The 17,969-nt window shown below is 35.4% G+C and overlaps 2 protein-coding genes across 2 annotated transcripts; one reads left to right on the forward strand and one right to left on the reverse strand.

The window, feature by feature from the left end:
* The first annotated feature begins 1,507 nt into the window (after positions 1-1,507).
* Positions 1,508-9,775, forward strand: LOC110445245 (cilia- and flagella-associated protein 36-like). The gene is made up of 6 exons (XM_021489747.1): positions 1,508-1,617; positions 2,010-2,224; positions 2,582-2,753; positions 3,098-3,190; positions 4,203-4,442; positions 4,805-9,775. The coding sequence occupies exons 1-6, from the start codon at positions 1,582-1,584 to the stop codon at positions 5,093-5,095; spliced, it is 1,047 nt and encodes a 348-aa protein (XP_021345422.1). The 5' UTR covers positions 1,508-1,581; the 3' UTR covers positions 5,096-9,775.
* Positions 9,776-11,219: 1,444 nt separating this feature from the next.
* On the reverse strand, positions 11,220-16,020 carry LOC110445246 (nuclear nucleic acid-binding protein C1D-like). The gene is made up of 6 exons (XM_021489748.1): positions 15,951-16,020; positions 14,366-14,531; positions 13,995-14,061; positions 12,835-12,890; positions 12,007-12,172; positions 11,220-11,601 (listed from the first exon to the last, which is right to left on the reverse strand). The coding sequence occupies exons 2-6, from the start codon at positions 14,504-14,506 to the stop codon at positions 11,423-11,425; spliced, it is 609 nt and encodes a 202-aa protein (XP_021345423.1). The 5' UTR covers positions 14,507-14,531; positions 15,951-16,020; the 3' UTR covers positions 11,220-11,422.
* Positions 16,021-17,969: the final 1,949 nt, after the last annotated feature.

Here is a 17,969-nt window from a genome sequence, read left to right on the forward strand (position 1 = left end):
TCTAAAATACACAGAGGATACAACAAACTGGTAAGTAACAGGGATAGGTCTAAAATACACAGAGGATACAACAAACTGGTAAGTAACAGGGATAGGTCTAAAATACACAGAGGATACAACAAACTGGTAAGTAACAGGGATAGGTCTAAAATACACAGAGGATACAACAAACTGGTAAGTAATAGGGATAGGTCTAAAATACACAGAGGATACAACAAACTGGTAAGTAATAGGGATAGGTCTAAAATACACAGAGGATACAACAAACTGGTAAGTAACAGGGATAGGTCTAAAATACACAGGCAGACACTGTTTACTTCAGTACCGTGATAATTTGGAAAAAAACTCTTTGTGGAAACTGTAAACTACTGTTATTTTAAAATCTGTTTGTTTGAGCAGTTGAATCAAAGGTGTAGTAAAAGGTATTTGAAGGAGAATATCAAGCATAAATGTTAAATTGGAATAGATGTTGCTTAAATCAAAAGTTGGTTAAGATACTAGGAAGTGTATTGATCAAGTTCCACATCATGATTGAAACCAATCATGAAAAATTCCCATGTAAGATGATGTAAATGAAATATCTGAACCACCCTTATAATATTACAAATGTACTTATGTATCATTGGAGATTTTCCCCCTTGCAACAGAGTTGCAGGAGAATACGAGCATATCGCATGTACATCCAATCCATGCATACATGTCTCAACCTTGCAGGCACAAAAGTGCAAAGGCCATTTATCTACTTTCACTCAAACTGGGTACAGTGATTGTACACCTTAGGGTCAAGGTCAGAGGTGAAAGTTTGGATTTCTAGTTGACATACCTTACAGGTAAAAAAATCCAATCACATTGAAACTTGGTACAATTATAGGCCTTCGAAAGAGGATTATCAAACTTTTTAGGAATTTTAGGAATTCAAAGTCAATTGTTAAGGTCATGGATGAAGGTTATATATTTTGGCAAGCAAAAAATGACTTCATACACCAGTAAACTCAAACAAGTCAGTGTTTCAGGTTGTTAAGGTCAAGGTCACTGTTACATGGTATAGAAAATCTTTGTCATCTCACAATCCACTTTATTTCTGAAAGGATTTAATCAAATTTCATACTGCCTTCAAGAATGAGAATACTTCGAATGAGTAGTTGTTTTGTGTTATGACCAAGGTCAACATGCCTGTTGGCTGTTTGTAGAAAAACTTAATTGAATTTTTTCTGAACATTCCTTTTAAAAAAATTGAAATATTTTTTATGAATTTAGAAATATACAGATGTAATGAAACTTGATGAAGTTGCTTGAGTGTTTCATATATACAAAGTGTTGACGAGGTATTTACTATTTGGTGTCTTTAGTTTACAGACTGTGTTGCACACTCCAATGCATTGTTATACATACATAATGATATTATGGAATGCAAACAGTACCTCTAGATTTATGCTTCAGTTAGGTTTATTTTCCCTTAAAGCTATTCAGATTTTCATGATTTTTTTTTATATTCCAAATGAACAGGTGGAGAAGTTACTGGAAGGCTTCATTAGAGATTCAAAGCTGACACATGACGAACTGATCAAGGCCCTAGCAAGTATGAATTCTAAACCAGACCTACGAGAAATTTTCCAGGTAAGAATTCATGACCTAGGAATCTGATGTGAGATCAATCTTTTTTCTTTTACATATTTCAATATTGAGTTGGTTATCATGATTTCATCATTTCGGATGGATCCTCAACAGAGCCTCTGAGATCTACCATAGACGGTGTGTCAAAACAGGATGACAGATATTAATTTTCTACAGTACATAGGTGACCCATACAAAGTTCGGGGATTAAATGGATCATGAATACCAAAATCCAAAAGGCTATAGGGTCATATAAAAGGGATTTTTAAAAAACAAATCATGTGATTATGATTTATAATAAACTGATTAATACAAATCAGCCAGATGTAACAAATGTAACAATAAGGGGCAGAGGGGACATATATATTCCAGTATACATTTTCTGGTTGTTGTAGGGGCTTTTTGAGCAGATCCTTTGTACGGACCAATTTGACCTGTTTGTACAACTGATGAACCAGAAGAATATTGAGCTCCAGCAGCAGGCCCTCATGTTGATAATGAAGCGACAAGGCTCCCTCCCCACCAGTTTACAGGACGACAAGCAACATGCTGCACCTCCTTCGCAGGAGCAGTTCCACTCTGAGGAGGAGGTCCTGCGGAAAGTTCTTATGTAAGTATATTAGGGGTTCTGTTTCATTAAGTATTGCTGTATTATCTGTGGAAGTTGACATATTGGTACTGTTCACAGGGCTGTCTTTGTGGCATTCAATATTGACATTTTAAATGTAAGGTATTTTCACACTACAAAACTAAACAATCCTGAAAACCTTAAATGGTACACTGCATTTGTATTTTAATTCACACATAAATTTACATACAACATAGTACAAAAGAAGAAAACGTTTTAGTCATGGAGTCCTGATTGGCTTTGAAGGAATATGTGTTTCTCTAAACCAAGAGCAGTAAATGTGTAATTCATGACACAGTGTGCTGGAGTTAAAATGTACATTTATTTATTTTGTTACAGGGAATCTGAAAAACCAAAGGAGACCCCAAGAGGGGGCACTCCGGCACGAGCGTCCCCTGAGGAGCCCCCCCGGGCGGTGATAGCCTCTCTGATGTTAACACCCACACATGTCCAGGCAGAGGGTCTCAAGCTGGAGGAGGAGAGGACCAAAGGGCAGGAGAAAATAGTGGAGGTACACAGTTATAACAGGACTACCTTTAAACTTGATTATCATTGCTAATGTCTAAAAGGTTACAAGTTTGGCTTTTTTAATTAAACAAACTTTTTTTATGTCCTCAGAATTGTTGTTGAAGTTAGATTGATTGTTGTTGAAGTTAGATTGATTATTGTTGAAGTTAGATGAATGATGAAAAGGCCTACTATTTCTGTCATGATATTTAGGAGATGAATAACAGGCGAGTGATGCATGGCAATTGGGCCTCTTGTACATACAAAAAAGTTTTCCTTCAATCACTGCCATATTTAAACACAGAGTTAACTTGCTACATATTTAAGTGTGTTTGATGTGTGTTACAGGCGATGCACAATGTGTCCATTAAAGACACCCCTCCGGCACCAGCTCCTGTAGCAAGTAAACCCTCCAAACCTCTGACCGACCTCAAATCTGCAGTAAGTTACGGCCCAGTACTTACTACTTAGAACCCTATTTATATATCATGTCCACAATTTTATTGACTTAGCCTTTTATAAATCTTGACCACTGAAAATATCATTACACATATGTACAAATGAGCCATCTATATGCTGAGTTTAGATCTTAAAACCACAGAACAACAAAATGAAGCTGAAGAAAAAGAGTATGTTAGTAGGGTAAGAAATAATGTTTGCCGATCATGAGAACTGGTATATAGAATCCTTAGTTTCATACCTCCCAGTATTATTGCTACTGTCAAATGTACTTGTCTCATAGCTTAGTCTCCAAAGGGAAACACAGCTTATCCAATTCTGTTAAAAAAAAACTCTTTAAAGAACAAAATAAATTTTGCTCTTTTCCTTCTTCTACAGAGCTCAATGACTATCTAACAGGATTTGAAAAGTCATAGCAAAAATAAGATTGTGACTGTAAACTGTTCCAGGACAGCTCCAGACACCTAATTTACATCAGCTTTGAAAATACATCTCTAATTTCCGCTTCAAAAATATGTGTTCCTCAGATGAAGTCAGTGTTGATGTTGTAGGCATATTTTCATTAGTCATAAAAAGTTTTAACAGTTTTAGGTTTTCCTGGGGTGGTTTATTATTTCTGGCTTGTGAAATTCTACTGAAGATTAACAAAAATGCCATTCCATATGAAAGTTGGAATAGACATTAGATAATGCAGTGGGTACAAATATTCCAGCTCCTTCCCAAAACATTAGAAGTCAAAGATCAGATGAGCTTCATCCCAGCCTTACTTTCTGACTACTAAAGATTACTGGATGGAATTTCCGAGTCTCAAGATTTGTGATTCGGAAAGTTAAGATTCGTTTAAGTACATTTAATAGGAATGAACACATGTAAAGATCGACATTACTCTTATCTACAGAAGATTTTTATTGTATTGTAATAAACAGCAGAGGCGTTAATGTTTCTGAGACATATTGCTCTTAGTTTCCTAATGACTTTGTGTACCTGTTTTCAGCCTGCTATAGCTATTACACCAGCACCAACACAAAAACCTGCTCCAGTCAAACCAGTGGCTGCAGTGACAGTCCCGGCCAAGTCCACCCCCAGCAAACAGGTTCCTCTGGGGGCTGCCACCCTCCCCAACATCTCTGGGCAGTCCAAGGTGACAGGATCACAGGCAGCTGCCATGTGGATGCAGGAAGCACAGAATGAGAAAGTGTCTGGAAAACCATCAGCAGCTGTCACGGCTGCCGCTGTGAGTGGCGTACAGAATACATTTTCACAATTCAGAAAAAACAAGTCTTCCTTTTTTTCTTTGATGATATTGATGTTGCTGGCAAAGAATTAATCTTTTACTCTTTTCAATTTGATCATCACGAATCAAGAATTGATATGAAAACACATTGTCACTTCTATATTATACATGTATTAAGCTACATGTATTTCCCCTTCATCTACCCTCAAGATGAATATGCTACTTTATCAATTAGTTAAAAGTTTGAAAGTCTGCAAAATAAAAGCTTTTAATTTTTTTCGATAATTGGATTAAATTAGATCATAAGACAAATGAAGTTACCCCACATCTCATTTATAACTGATAATACTTTGCTCTTGCAGGCGGAATTGTCCAAGCTTGATGCAGCACAATTGAAGCAGAGACAGGAGTACCTGAAGCAGCAGAGAGACAAGCTTCTGTCCATGAAGAAGGCTGAGCGGGAGAAACAGCTTTTGTCTGCAGAACAGTCTCAGCAAGCACGTCCGACATCTGCAAGGGTTGCACGTGCAGCGCTTAAAAGTCAGAAGGAGGAACTCTCCCCATCCAAAACCCTGAGTCCGGAGGAGGAGAAGAAAATGGCCATGCGACGTGCAATAGCCAGCAGGCTAAAGGCCGAAATGTTAGAAAAATAATAAATGGAATTCTTTTTTGATATTAAGTTTGTAATAAGAAATGAGTAGTGGTTTTGAAAATAGAAGATATCTGGTAACTGTATGAATTTATTTTTCACTATTCAGAATAATATTGTCTTTTTACAAATTTGCAATACTGACTGGTGGGTTATTGGTTAGATTCATCAAATCTTATTTTGAAATTACACTTCAGATTAATAGATATCATCCAAAATTCACCAAGTAAGTTTCAAAACATTACAATATAGTATGATTGCAATATTGAGTTAGATGTCTGGCAGTGTGAGATCATCTTTATGTAAATCATGTCATAAAGGTATAAAATGTCATATTGTATACACAACATATTTGTTAACTCATATTTTAGGAGGAATATTTTCCTTTAAGCCAATAGTAGCATCTTTTTTAAACTATACATATACAAGATATTCAAATTAGAAAAGTGGTGGACATTTAGATGTTACCTGTAACTAGCCCAGGGTACCTGGCCAAGGAATCACAATACTTCTGAACTTTAAAAAACATTATCAAAGCCTACAATCAGATACGGATTTCTTCAAATGTTAATTTGAATTTTGTGTTGATGAGTTATAAGTAATAAGTCATTTTTTGACAAGTGAAACAGTGGATGAACTACAGAAAATTTAACACAAGATTATTTATAAAAGAGAGGAAATGTGATATTTAAGAATATTTATGGTAAGCTAATTAAGTTATAAGAGTGTACCTTTAAGTTTTGTGATATTACAGCCAGATCCTTGTGAAGGGTATAAAATCAAAATTGGAGTTTATCATGAATTTAATTTCTTGTGTTAGGACCCTTTGTAAGGTATAACCCTACAATGTAAAATCTGTTTACATCAGGGTAGGGCATGCATAATACTGAGCATTATTACAGGTAAAATACTGTAATACCTGTAGCATCATTGTGGAGTGGGACCACCTGTATTACAAGTTTATAAGGAAGATTACAGTAATACCTGTATCATTGTGGAGTGGGACCACCTGTATTATAGGTTTTTGTAATACCTGTATCATCATTGTCTAGTGAGATCATTTGGTGGCACTTCCTTATGTCTAGCCTTAATGTTATAGCAAGTATGAGAAAGCCTTGCCATTTCATAAATCTTATTTTTTTGCAAGTGTGTGCTTTATCTCTGTCTTTCGATTTGTGTGCTATTATATATAATATAGATACTTTATATATATGTAGATGTTGTCTGCCAGTGTTGGCATTCCCCTCTATAATTCTGTTCTTTTAAACGGGTTAATATTTTACTTACTTATAATAAAAAAAAAAACATTTTTCGGCTATTTAACTGTACTGTGGTTGTGGGAGGTCATATTGCTCCAGCTGTTCAACATTGTGATCGACAACTCATTCCAACCCAAAAATGGGGACTGAGAGTGGGTTACATCACAAAGTATCATTATTTGTTCAATCTGATATAGAGAGGTAATGGAAAGCATTAAGTATTGGACTCCTATGATATCTTAAAAACACTATTAAACATCAATGTTTCATGTGCCATTGATTTCTCCCTCTGCAGCATCTAAACCTTCAGATAGCTAGTCATACTAATAATTATACATATATATTAACAATATATAAAATATATGAAATTTAGCTACTTGGTACACAGAATATAACTGCAGTATAGCCATTTGAAGATAAGACATAATAGAATCTGTTTTATTCTCCATCCAGTGTATTTAGAGTAAGGAATATCTCGGTTGTGACATTATAAATGTATTACATTTGACATCACTGGTTTGTGTGCTGAGTGACTGTCACGTCTGTAATAGAAGTATTACACTACCAGCATATCAAGCACAAAGTGCCCTTATTTCTTCTTCCAATAAATATTTGATCAATCAGAAAAACAATCTTTTGATGTAAACAAAAATTGTTTGCATTAAATGACAGAGATTTTGATGACGGATGATTTGGTATTATTGTTTGATGATGATAAATGATCCCCTTATATTTGGGTACACCAACCAGTGCTGGTCTGGGGGACATTTTGTCTGGCCTGGAAAATCGGATCAATCCCTGATTTTTTAAGACACCCTGTGACCGAACTTGTATTAATTATTAAAATGTTTTAACACATCAAGGTTCTTTCAAGCACCAGCTACCCAGTAAGTTTCCTAGACACTGGTGTCTGGTGTTGATGTGTAATTATACAAGGCCTGAAAGCCTTATTGTACGGACCCTGTGATCATGTTTTTTTGACCAAAGACTCCACCGACAAATATGCCTTGAGATTTATTACAGCTTGTTCTCACCAGTGTGTTGTTCACATCCATGCTATATCCACATCACAAGCATTTCACATGTGTAGGAAGTAAAGCAGAGTTATGGTTCTTATAGGAAGTGTTTTGTATTTGTTTTCAATATACCTGATTCTGTGATAATAAAGTTTATTATACATTCCATCCCACAGTAAATTTAATAACAATATTAATGACTCTGTCCTCATTGTTAAATCTATACCAAGATGTATATATATGAACCACATATCATGTTTTATAAACAAACTTAGCAAGCTCATATCACAGGTCCATATCATGTTAATTACTTTGAGAGGAAACTTATCAGTCCTGGGCCCACTTGTATAAAACAACTCAAAGTTAAGGAAAATCTCAAGCAATGTATTGTCTTTGGGAAATCTTAGACTTGAGGAAATCTCAAGAGTTGAGATGTTTTATACAAGTGGGCCCTGGGTCATTATTCTTGGGTAAAAAGTTATTGGTCTTTGCAGTATTTTGCAAGGAAAGGATACATCTATAATCAATAAAATGAATCTGCTTTTAATTAATTGTTCTATACATTCCGTCCTTGGAAAAAGATATTTATATTCACACACACACCTATATATATATACATGATTTTTTACTATTTATTCAGCTTTAGGGCTTTGTGTTTCAGACACATTCCATTCCAATGACACGAAAAATCCATTTAAAAAAGAAATCCTCATCATATACTTTTAAAATCCATCATTCCAGGTCTGCTTGAAGAACTCTATTTTCATTTGATACAGTTTAATTGTAAATGTTTAGAACCACCTTGTGTATTGTTTTTCTACAGTTCTGTCATATATGATGCTTTTTTGGGTCATACTATATGTTGTTTCTAATGTAGACATGTTGATCCATTTAAAATTAATTCCGAAGAAGATTGTCAAAATGCATTGAAAATGTCACGAAATCATTCTTGAAAATTAATGTTGCTTCTTAGATGCACACTGTGAGTTCATTGTGATCAATACTGGTTTAATCATGTTTTGAAATTTGAAAAATGATGTTTCCGTCAAATAGATGTTTATATGACAATGAAAACACTTCATGACACTTGTAGAACACACTCTGATGTGGTTGGTGAGATTTTTCACATTTACTTTATACATATAAAAAAAAAACATGTTGGTCTTCCTTCACCACTGACTCAGCATTCATCACACAGAGTGACAATTCCATCACATTTTACCCAGCACTGCACGTCGGTCTATCAAAAGTAAAGAGTTTCTAACTGAAAGTACATTTTGACCAAAAAGTACAAATTTTACAATTCATAAAATGTTATTTTTGTGGGTTAATTTGTAAAAATGTAGCATTAAACTATTAACATGGCAAGTAGATCATTTTAAAGTACGTATTGAACGATCTCCAATCTCAAACTACACTCTGCAACGACAGCATAAGAAAGAGATGGTAAGGAAAAGAGAATTAAGACAGGGATTAGTGGTAACCTTATACTCTGTACAGCATTCTGACTGAAACTTCTCAAAACTTAACACCAAAACGTATGACGTCATCACTAAAGTGATTTAAAGTTTTAGTACTCGGTAGCCATTATTTAACAGTATTGCACGATTGCTGCTGTAGGATTTAGAGTTGGAGGATCGCACGAACCATGTTAGATCTGTATGTAAAGATTACTTTCCTGTAAGTGCATTCTACATTGCCTTTAATGGTGTATAGATTGACAACGTATATATGTGTTTGTAATGATCTTGTGATTGTGTCTTATGTGCAATTTTCCCTGACCTCATAATGTGAATATATATACACATATTTCCAGTTCAAATCTTGTTACTGAGTGAAATCATGATATAGATGTTGCGTCTGTATATTTCACCAGGAAATCCTCCGAGTTAAATTAGGAAAAATCACTTTCAGACTCTTTTTACAATTTGTTCTGCTCACAAAATGAGTATAGCCATTCCGTGTACGTTGAGAGATCAGCTTTTGCTAAACCTTCAAAGATCTCCTGATTCAAGGTTTTACACCTGTTAATTGACACTGTGCTTACTGAGTTGGAATTATTTTGGTTTAAAAAAAAATTATAATCATATCTGAAAAATAGTTATTCCTAGAGAATAAGATACACGTAGTATACAGTAATTTGAAAAAAAATCAGCTTAATCAAGTAGGTATTGAGAATATTTCAACTTAATCGTGACTTGGTAATTGAGAATATTTCAACTTAATCGTGACTTGGTAATTGAGAACATTTCCCCTTAGTCCTATACTGTATCAAAACCAATGTGTATCTGTTTAGGACAGAAGTTCAAGTCCTTTGTCATAAGCAAATCATGCTCAGTAGCTGATAAGAAATGATTTTGAAACATCTGTTTGACATATATGTAAATGAATAAATCTACATTTATTCCTTGAATGTATTCAAGTTGTTTTTTGTCTAAGAGTCAGAGGTAGATTTACTGAGCAATGTCTGAGTGAAACAGGTGCGCTGTGTTTCGTATTTAGTGGTGGTTGAATCCTTTGTACTTCAAAATTCCTGTGCTGAGGGTTGTTTGATGATGTGTAAATTTTAAGGAATACTTCCCCCCCCCCATACATTTCACATCGGTCATTTCCACATCACCAATGATCTTTTAATTGAAAAATTCAACATTGTCAAATTTGTGTTGACTAATTTTTAACAGCTAATGATTATTCCATGAAACTTTACAAGTATATGTACTATGACAAGACAGTGTATCTTGTACCACTCACAGGTTCTTATCCTCAAGGTCAAAAGTGAAATCTCTGAACCATGACTGCTATATACATAGGTTAGTATCTAAGGTCAAGGTCACAGTAGAAGTTTAAATATCAAATAGCGCTTGTCTGTATTGTAACTACTGAACTTCTCAAGTTTATTTCATGGAACTACTTAAACTGTATTGTTGACAAGACTAGTGTGTCACATATTGCACAGAAGTCTATTAATACCAGACCTAGGTGTGGTGTGTGACCAATATCAAGGTTGCAGCAAATGCAAGGAGTCAAATAACTGCAGTGTTTATCTGGACCATATTAACTGAATTACTGAAGATCATTTTATAAAGTGGTCACGGTAATGCTTGTCTAGATGGTCACTTTTGAATAATGGAACATTTAAGAGTATGCGCAGATAACTTTTTTGTTTTGCATTTAAGCGCTTGAGTTATGTATCACACACAGATCCTTGCAGCCAAGGTTAAAGTGACATAAAATTACATAAAGTCAAGATTTTTTTTCACTTTACCCTTGGCGTCAAAATTTCATGAGGGCTGTGTATATTTGACCTTACTTGCAATAATACATCTTTCAAAATTTAATAAAACTTTATATTTTGTTTCAACAACGAAATTTTCCTCATCAAAATTGGAGTAGTTTGATAAACATACATAAGGATACAGAAACAGTGCCCCCAAATCTATCTCAGATGGTGTTTGCCGACTCGGAACTTATTTTGTGCACACTGGCATGGGTCAAGAAAATGAAGGTACTCAATGAAAACTACTTCCAGGAATAACCTTGACCCCCACCAGTATTCACTACTGAACCTGCTACTGGTATCCTAGGTCACATGAATACATGTACTTTATTAGGATTTTGTATCTAATATAACCAATATTGTTAATCTGACTCCTCAGTTTCTGAAAAAACTAACAGGACTATATAAATTTTCTGTATTTCTGAAATCGTCACTAATATTGAACTACTGATAAGCCATTCAAGGCTACTTTATTATGGTTAATCTATTACTCCAACACAGGCCTGTGTAGCTATACATGTACAGGTATAAAGAACTTCACAATGTAACTCTTAATACAAATAAGAGAAGACAAACTAACATATAAAATTACATTTAATAAATGTTATCTAAACTCACGATTTAAATCCCCATTTTAACATTAACTAGTATCTGATAACTTTTTTACATTTTAAACCTCTCACTCGATTTCTCTTTCAAACTGCCTGGTTATACACACGCCATACAAAACACTCACAAACAGATCATAAATCTCCTACACAATATAATTATATGCAATACTATTTTTTATCTTTCTTTTTCTTCTTTTTCTTGCTTTTCGTTTCTCCTAATGCCAAGCCATCACCTAATTCTTCATCATCATTCCTTTTCTTCCTTTTCTTCACTGAAATACCAGGCACAGTGATCACGTCCTCAGACGAGGTACCAGGGACAGGTGTTGTCCTGGTGAGTTTATCACCTGTGTATAAGATGACAGTTATAACTTGTTATGTTCTACTACAATTATGTTCTATAGTGTCAAGTACAGTTAGTGTTCTATAGTGTCAGTCCTGTAATCTACATTGTTTACTATGACAATTCTGCATATGTCACAATTTCTTTTTTAGACAATTACTATATTTCAAAATTATAGCTAATATATACAGGTATGTTTCACTTTGTATAGATTTCTATGCCATTTTAATTGATTACTTGTGCATTCATCATTTCTGGATTATTAACATTTCCATTTTCTTCAAAAGCCACGTAACTACATATATTTTTATTGACAAAAAAATTTGTAATTTGAAGCAGAACTCATTCTCGAACCCTTATCATATGAATGTATATTACGCATCATATAAAATGAATTCAGACAATTTACCTGCACTGACTGACCCATCTGCATTGTCAGTGCCCTGTTGACCTTTGGCTGCTTGCCACAGAGCATTCCTCTGGAAGCGTTTGGCTGCGCCTTTGTCGATATGTGGCATGATTGTAAGTTTGTCCTGGACGTCCTTCACCCGGGTCATATAGCTCCTGATACGGTCCTGTTCAACAAGTATGTTACAATTATCAGTACAACAGCAGTTTACACAACTTGTTTTGAACACAACCTCAAAAATAACTCATTTGGAAACAAGTTTGAGCATCAGATCTGTAACATTTTTTGAGACTTGCTCCAGGAATATAAATACCTGGTATGCACCAAAAAATACACTGCATACCGGGAAATGTCCGCCCTAGTTTATATTTTGCTCTTCATAATGAGGTATAATTTATTATCACAGCAAATATAAGTAAATAGCATACTAGACCATATATCGTATTTGCATGTGATGAGCAAAAATAACATGGAGTGAGTATAGATTTCACCAGGGAAGGGCACAAGTGTGACTAGGCATAAACTTTGAAGTTTATTTTTGGCATCGAACATAACAGAAACATCTCCTCTTTAATAGAATTGACTCCTGTTAATTTTTAATGACAAATTTTGAATGTCTTTTGAGAAAGGCTCTGGAAAACACAAATGTGCACCAAAATGTCAATATTTCTGGATTTGCTTCCATGACAACTGAAAATTCATTGAAAAAGATCATGCAATATATAAACATTGTTGAGATTTTCAAATTCCATCTCACAAATGAAAAGTTGGTATAGAATTAATGTATAAAACAGAAGTCCCAGCAGTGTGTAGAACCGGGTTACCTACCAGTTCCTGTTTTACTGCATGTTCCTTAGGTTTCTCTCCACACACATTCAGGTACACTGCAGCAAACAAGTGTTATAGTTATCACAGAAAACAGGTTATAAGTTAAAACTAATGTTTCCTAATCCACTTTTAACTGTCATACTTGCCATGTCACATACTTATCTGTATACCATGTACAACAGAAACGTTACTCTAAATAATAATGACATGCAAAACAAATTCTATAAATATGTAAAAGATGTGGATTAGTTAGGTTGCCTTACAAGTGTCAACTGTAGGGAATTTCCCTTTAGCTCAGCGGTAGAGCATCGGGCTGGAGAGCCAAGGGTCGTGGGTTCGAGCCCCAGCAACGGCACTATCTATATCACTATTCCTCGTCCTATTACAAATAACACATCTACTTATGGTATCAAACTTCAATAACCTTGAAGCTTGTAAAGTTACATTTAGGTATACTAAGATAATATCCAGTGCTTACTCGCCCTGTTCTTTTTATCTGTTTTATATTTTGAGAATCTATATGTAGCTAATACACATTCAGTATCAACAAAACTAATTCACTTATATCTGCGTCTGTTTTGGTTAGGAACAGGAGTGGTTGATGTACCCTAGGCAGGACTTAGCAAGACTGAACCATGCCTCTAAGGCAGGGCTTAGCAAGACTGAACCATGCCTCTAAGGCAGGGCTTAGCAAGACTGAACCATGCCTCTAAGGCAGGGCTTAGCAAGACTGAACCATGCCTCTAAGGCAGGGCTTAGCAAGACTGAACCATGCCTCTAAGGCAGGGCTTAGCAAGACTGAACCATGCCTCTAAGGCAGGGCTTAGCAAGACTGAACCATGCCTCTAAGGCAGGGCTTAGCAAGACTGAACCATGCCTCTAAGGCAGGGCTTAGCAAGACTGAACCATGCCTCTAAGGCAGGGCTTAGCAAGACTGAACCATGCCTCTAAGGCAGGGCTTAGCAAGACTGAACCATGCCTCTAAGGCAGGGCTTAGTAGGACTGAACCATGCTTCTAAGGCAGATTCAATAGAACAAGATTCATATCCAATTAAAAACATGCATTGCAAAAAAAATCATCTTAGAATCAAATTTTAATTTAATACATTACGACGAAATATGTTTTATGTTGAAAGATGTGAAATGTAATGACTACTTACTCCAAAACAAAGAATTAATTGTGTAAGCACCAACCAAATCCAGTTTGGCTTTGTCAAGGGGAGATAACTGAAAATATACAAAAGTAATAACACTTGATTGATTCCTATTGGCAAACAAGGTCCAAGGCATTACATGTACATGCAACAAGGAAACAACAATGTATGAAGATGCACATAAAACAATAAATATCCTACTTTAAAAGCTGCTTTCTGGAAATTATGGCAATGTATAACACACCTGACAATGTTGATTAAATATCAACTCTTAAATATCAAGTCTTCCCGGTATATATAATGCAGAGTATATCCTACCCTGCAATGTCTTGTACAGAATGTAATAAACCTATAACAAATGTCACTTGATATCATACCTTCTCATGTAGCTCACTTTCTGGCACTTCCAGCCAGGGGTGGACAATCTTTTCCATGTCTGATAATGACGTGTCAAATGCTGCTAGCTTTTCCTTTAACTCAGAAGGTATACTGTTTTCACTCCCATCTGCTGTTGCCATGGTGTCAGTTTCGAGCTGGAGTGCTCTGTAAAATATGATCATAACACAATCAGGATTTTGCATTCAGATAGGTTGCTAATTATAACACAGTCTTAGTTTTATGTCCAGTAGCAGGCTTTAGTGGCGTAGCAAATCATTTTTCGGAATGTATGCTTACATACCTGGTAGCTGGAAAAAAAATCTACTAGGCCCTAGAAGCAATCTCCTGTGTTCTCAGGGAACACCTTTTAGTCTGATTATTAACAAGTAAAAGTTTTACTTGCTTATGATAAGACTAAAATGCCCTCAAAAGATTATCTGAGGACAGCAAGTTATAATATGTTCCGTCGGACTAAAATTATCAAGAAGATTTTTCTTATTACTTTCCTTTTTTATGATTGATACGCACGGTCCATATTAATCATATAAAAATATATATATATGATTGAAAACAAATCTTAATTTTTTGTGTGTAGGTTATGCCACTCAGGGCTTGTGGTATCACAGAAGTCAAATAAGATTGGTCTGTGGTTTGTATGGCCTATTAAGGTATTCAGAAATAAGTCCATCATATTTTTTTCACTAGCTAGTATTTGCATGCTAGATTTATAGTCCACAAAACGAGAAACGACCACATACATATACCATCTTTGATAAGAGATTTCAAGGTTATTCAGTGTCGAAGAACAGGAAACAAAAATATGATTTTATGAAATGGAAGATCTGAAATTTATAATTGATATTCCTAACAAAAAACGTCTCTGTGTTTTATACACATCAAGCTATGTACCGTTCCCTGAGTGGATATAATGAACATCATGGTTTTTTTTCTAGTTCTACCATATAGTGACCACCTTCAACTAATTGAAGATTTTGTCATAAAGTTGGGTTTATGCAGCACAAATGACCCGGTAATGAAGTGGTAAATTATTATGTTTTGCTATAGCCACTTTATTCTTAGTCGTATGTCAGCTTCAAAGTTTGATGAACAAACAACTGCATGACCAAACACAGCGCTACAGGGACCAAACATTTGTAAATTAACAGGGTAGTAGGTATATATTTACGTGTTTACTGTACGGTTTGGAACAATACTTGACAAAATGTCAATGTAAGGTATATTATTCCTAACAGATCAGGACAGGCTCAAACATACACAGGTAGACACATCTAGAACGTTACGGTAACAAATTATCGGGGCTGACTGTGATTTGTGATTCAGGAATGCTTCGATTGACATCAAAGGTAATGCTAGTATATGTAAGAAAGTGATGTGTTATTAAAAATAGCATTGTTGCGAACTACAGGCATCTACATCAGATTTGTCAAACATCCCTGTCATCTCAGTGTTATATACTGAACTAGTGAGACGCCGAGTTCAAACATAACAAACCAGCTATCTGTCACAATAACAGCGAGTAGCATTTTTTTTTATCTCTATAATACAATTATGCATATATCTTACCAAACCCTCGAAACTCGTGGTCGTTGTTTTGCCGGAAGTGTGTAACCGGATATGATTATCTCCCTTGGACAAAAGGCCGAATGGGCCTAAATTGTTCGGGTTGGGTGATCTCCTGTTGAAATAATCGAAAAAGGATCATCAATATATTATATTGACATTCCCTTTTCAATTACTTTCGTATTCTAAGATTTTCCTTTTCAAGCAAACGTAAAAATCGCAGTAATTTGATAAAGAGACAGTAATTACGTGCACAAGGGATGTCCATCTCCACATTCGCTTGTATCAACTTTAATCATCTCTAACTACCATAATCTATGAATTGTAGAATTTGTCCTTGTATATTCGTACAGTAATTTAGGTCCGTGCAGATTAAATATAGCGTACATATTCTAATTACACTGCATGTACTCACAGGGACCTGAGAATTTGGTACAGCTATATTTGGACCTAAACCAGGGTGTTCAGAGTAATTTTACATGTTTTAGGGGTTAAGATCGACTTTTGGTAAAAATGACACTCCCAATGATCATATATGCGAGACTCGTTTATATGATCATTGAGGGTATCATTTTTACCGGAAGTCGATCTAATCGACTTTTGGTAAAGATGAAAGTCGATATAAACCCCTATAACATGTAAAATTACTCTGAACACCTAAGTTCAGGTCCAAATATAGCTGTAACAAATTCTCAGGTCCCTGTGCAAGAACTTATACCTCGAGTAAAAAAGAACTGATTTCGCTAATTTTTGCAATGATTCGCCGAGCCTACACGTGGTATTCTTTGATCGGTTGAGAGTCGTACGGCGCTCAGGATTCAAATCGCAGTTTACTTGCTGTAAAATAAATGCCATTTGCAAAAAATGTCAAATAAATACATAATTACGGTGAATCAAATGAGCGTTGAATAGTTAATATTTCTTTTCGTCTACTTTTTGTCGGTAATTCGAATCTAAATCCATAAATTTAGAAAATCATTGATAAAATAGTTGTAAGGGTCGTTTACCATAGCCTGTAAATCCGTACGGCCAGATTATTGTACTATCAACCGTCACTTTTAAATGTGCATTCAGTATGTAAGCTCATATGGATAAAAAAAACCACCATTTATCAAATTCAAGAAGGTTTTACTTTCCCTGTTCTGGACGTTTTAAGCAATGATTTTCATGAAGATGCCTTGATTTCTATTATTTTTTCTTGTCTTATAATAACAGGTACTTTTATGTTCCTTTGTGTTTTGCAATAACCGTTGATCATTAGAATCAATAAAGTTTGAAGGGATTGTCTCCCTTACCGTGTGCAATATCACGGGTTAGCTGTTATCTGTTATAGTGGGTCTTAACTTGTTCGCTTTCTGCTCGGAGGACACCAGTTTTTCCATACATCGTCACGAACTTAGATAAATTTTCATTTGAGGTATAATGTTCGGACAGTTTTGTTTTCTGCATTCTCGAAATTCCAGTGGTTAAGCTCACTTACGTTATATTAAGCATATTTGGTATACCCATATGGGTTACATTTTCATTAAACTATTATCTTCATGACGACGAAGCCATGGAGTCGGACTCGTCAACCAGGTAACAAGACTGGTATTTTGCACTGGAATCACACGTTGAAAAGGCCGCTACTCTCTTATACAGCTGGGTAGACGGGAAGCAGTACGACAATAAAGCATGAAACGGATTACCCAATCTGATTAAAATACCACAGCTCCTCTCTACTATAGTATGAGGTAGAACGATAGTATAATGAGGGGCTGTATTGTAATCAGATTGCGGATTACCCTAATAGACTGGGGAATGTTCGTCAAGTCAGACATGCGCACTTCGCCGATGAAATCCCTATTCGCCCAGCGTTATTTTCGCCCTTTAGTATTAGCCATCATCATAACTTCGCCCTCATTACAGGTGGAAAAAAGGGCGAAAGCTAAACAGCGGGAACATTTCTCGGTGTACAGTGTAGTTTTTCCTAACAATCAATCTCCGTCCAATCATTTTTAAAAGTGTACAGTTATTTTAAAG

The sequence above is a fragment of the Mizuhopecten yessoensis genome, unplaced genomic scaffold (assembly GCF_002113885.1).
Source record: "Mizuhopecten yessoensis strain PY_sf001 unplaced genomic scaffold, ASM211388v2 scaffold2137, whole genome shotgun sequence".
In the NCBI taxonomy this organism is placed as follows: Eukaryota; Metazoa; Mollusca; class Bivalvia; order Pectinida; family Pectinidae; genus Mizuhopecten; species Mizuhopecten yessoensis.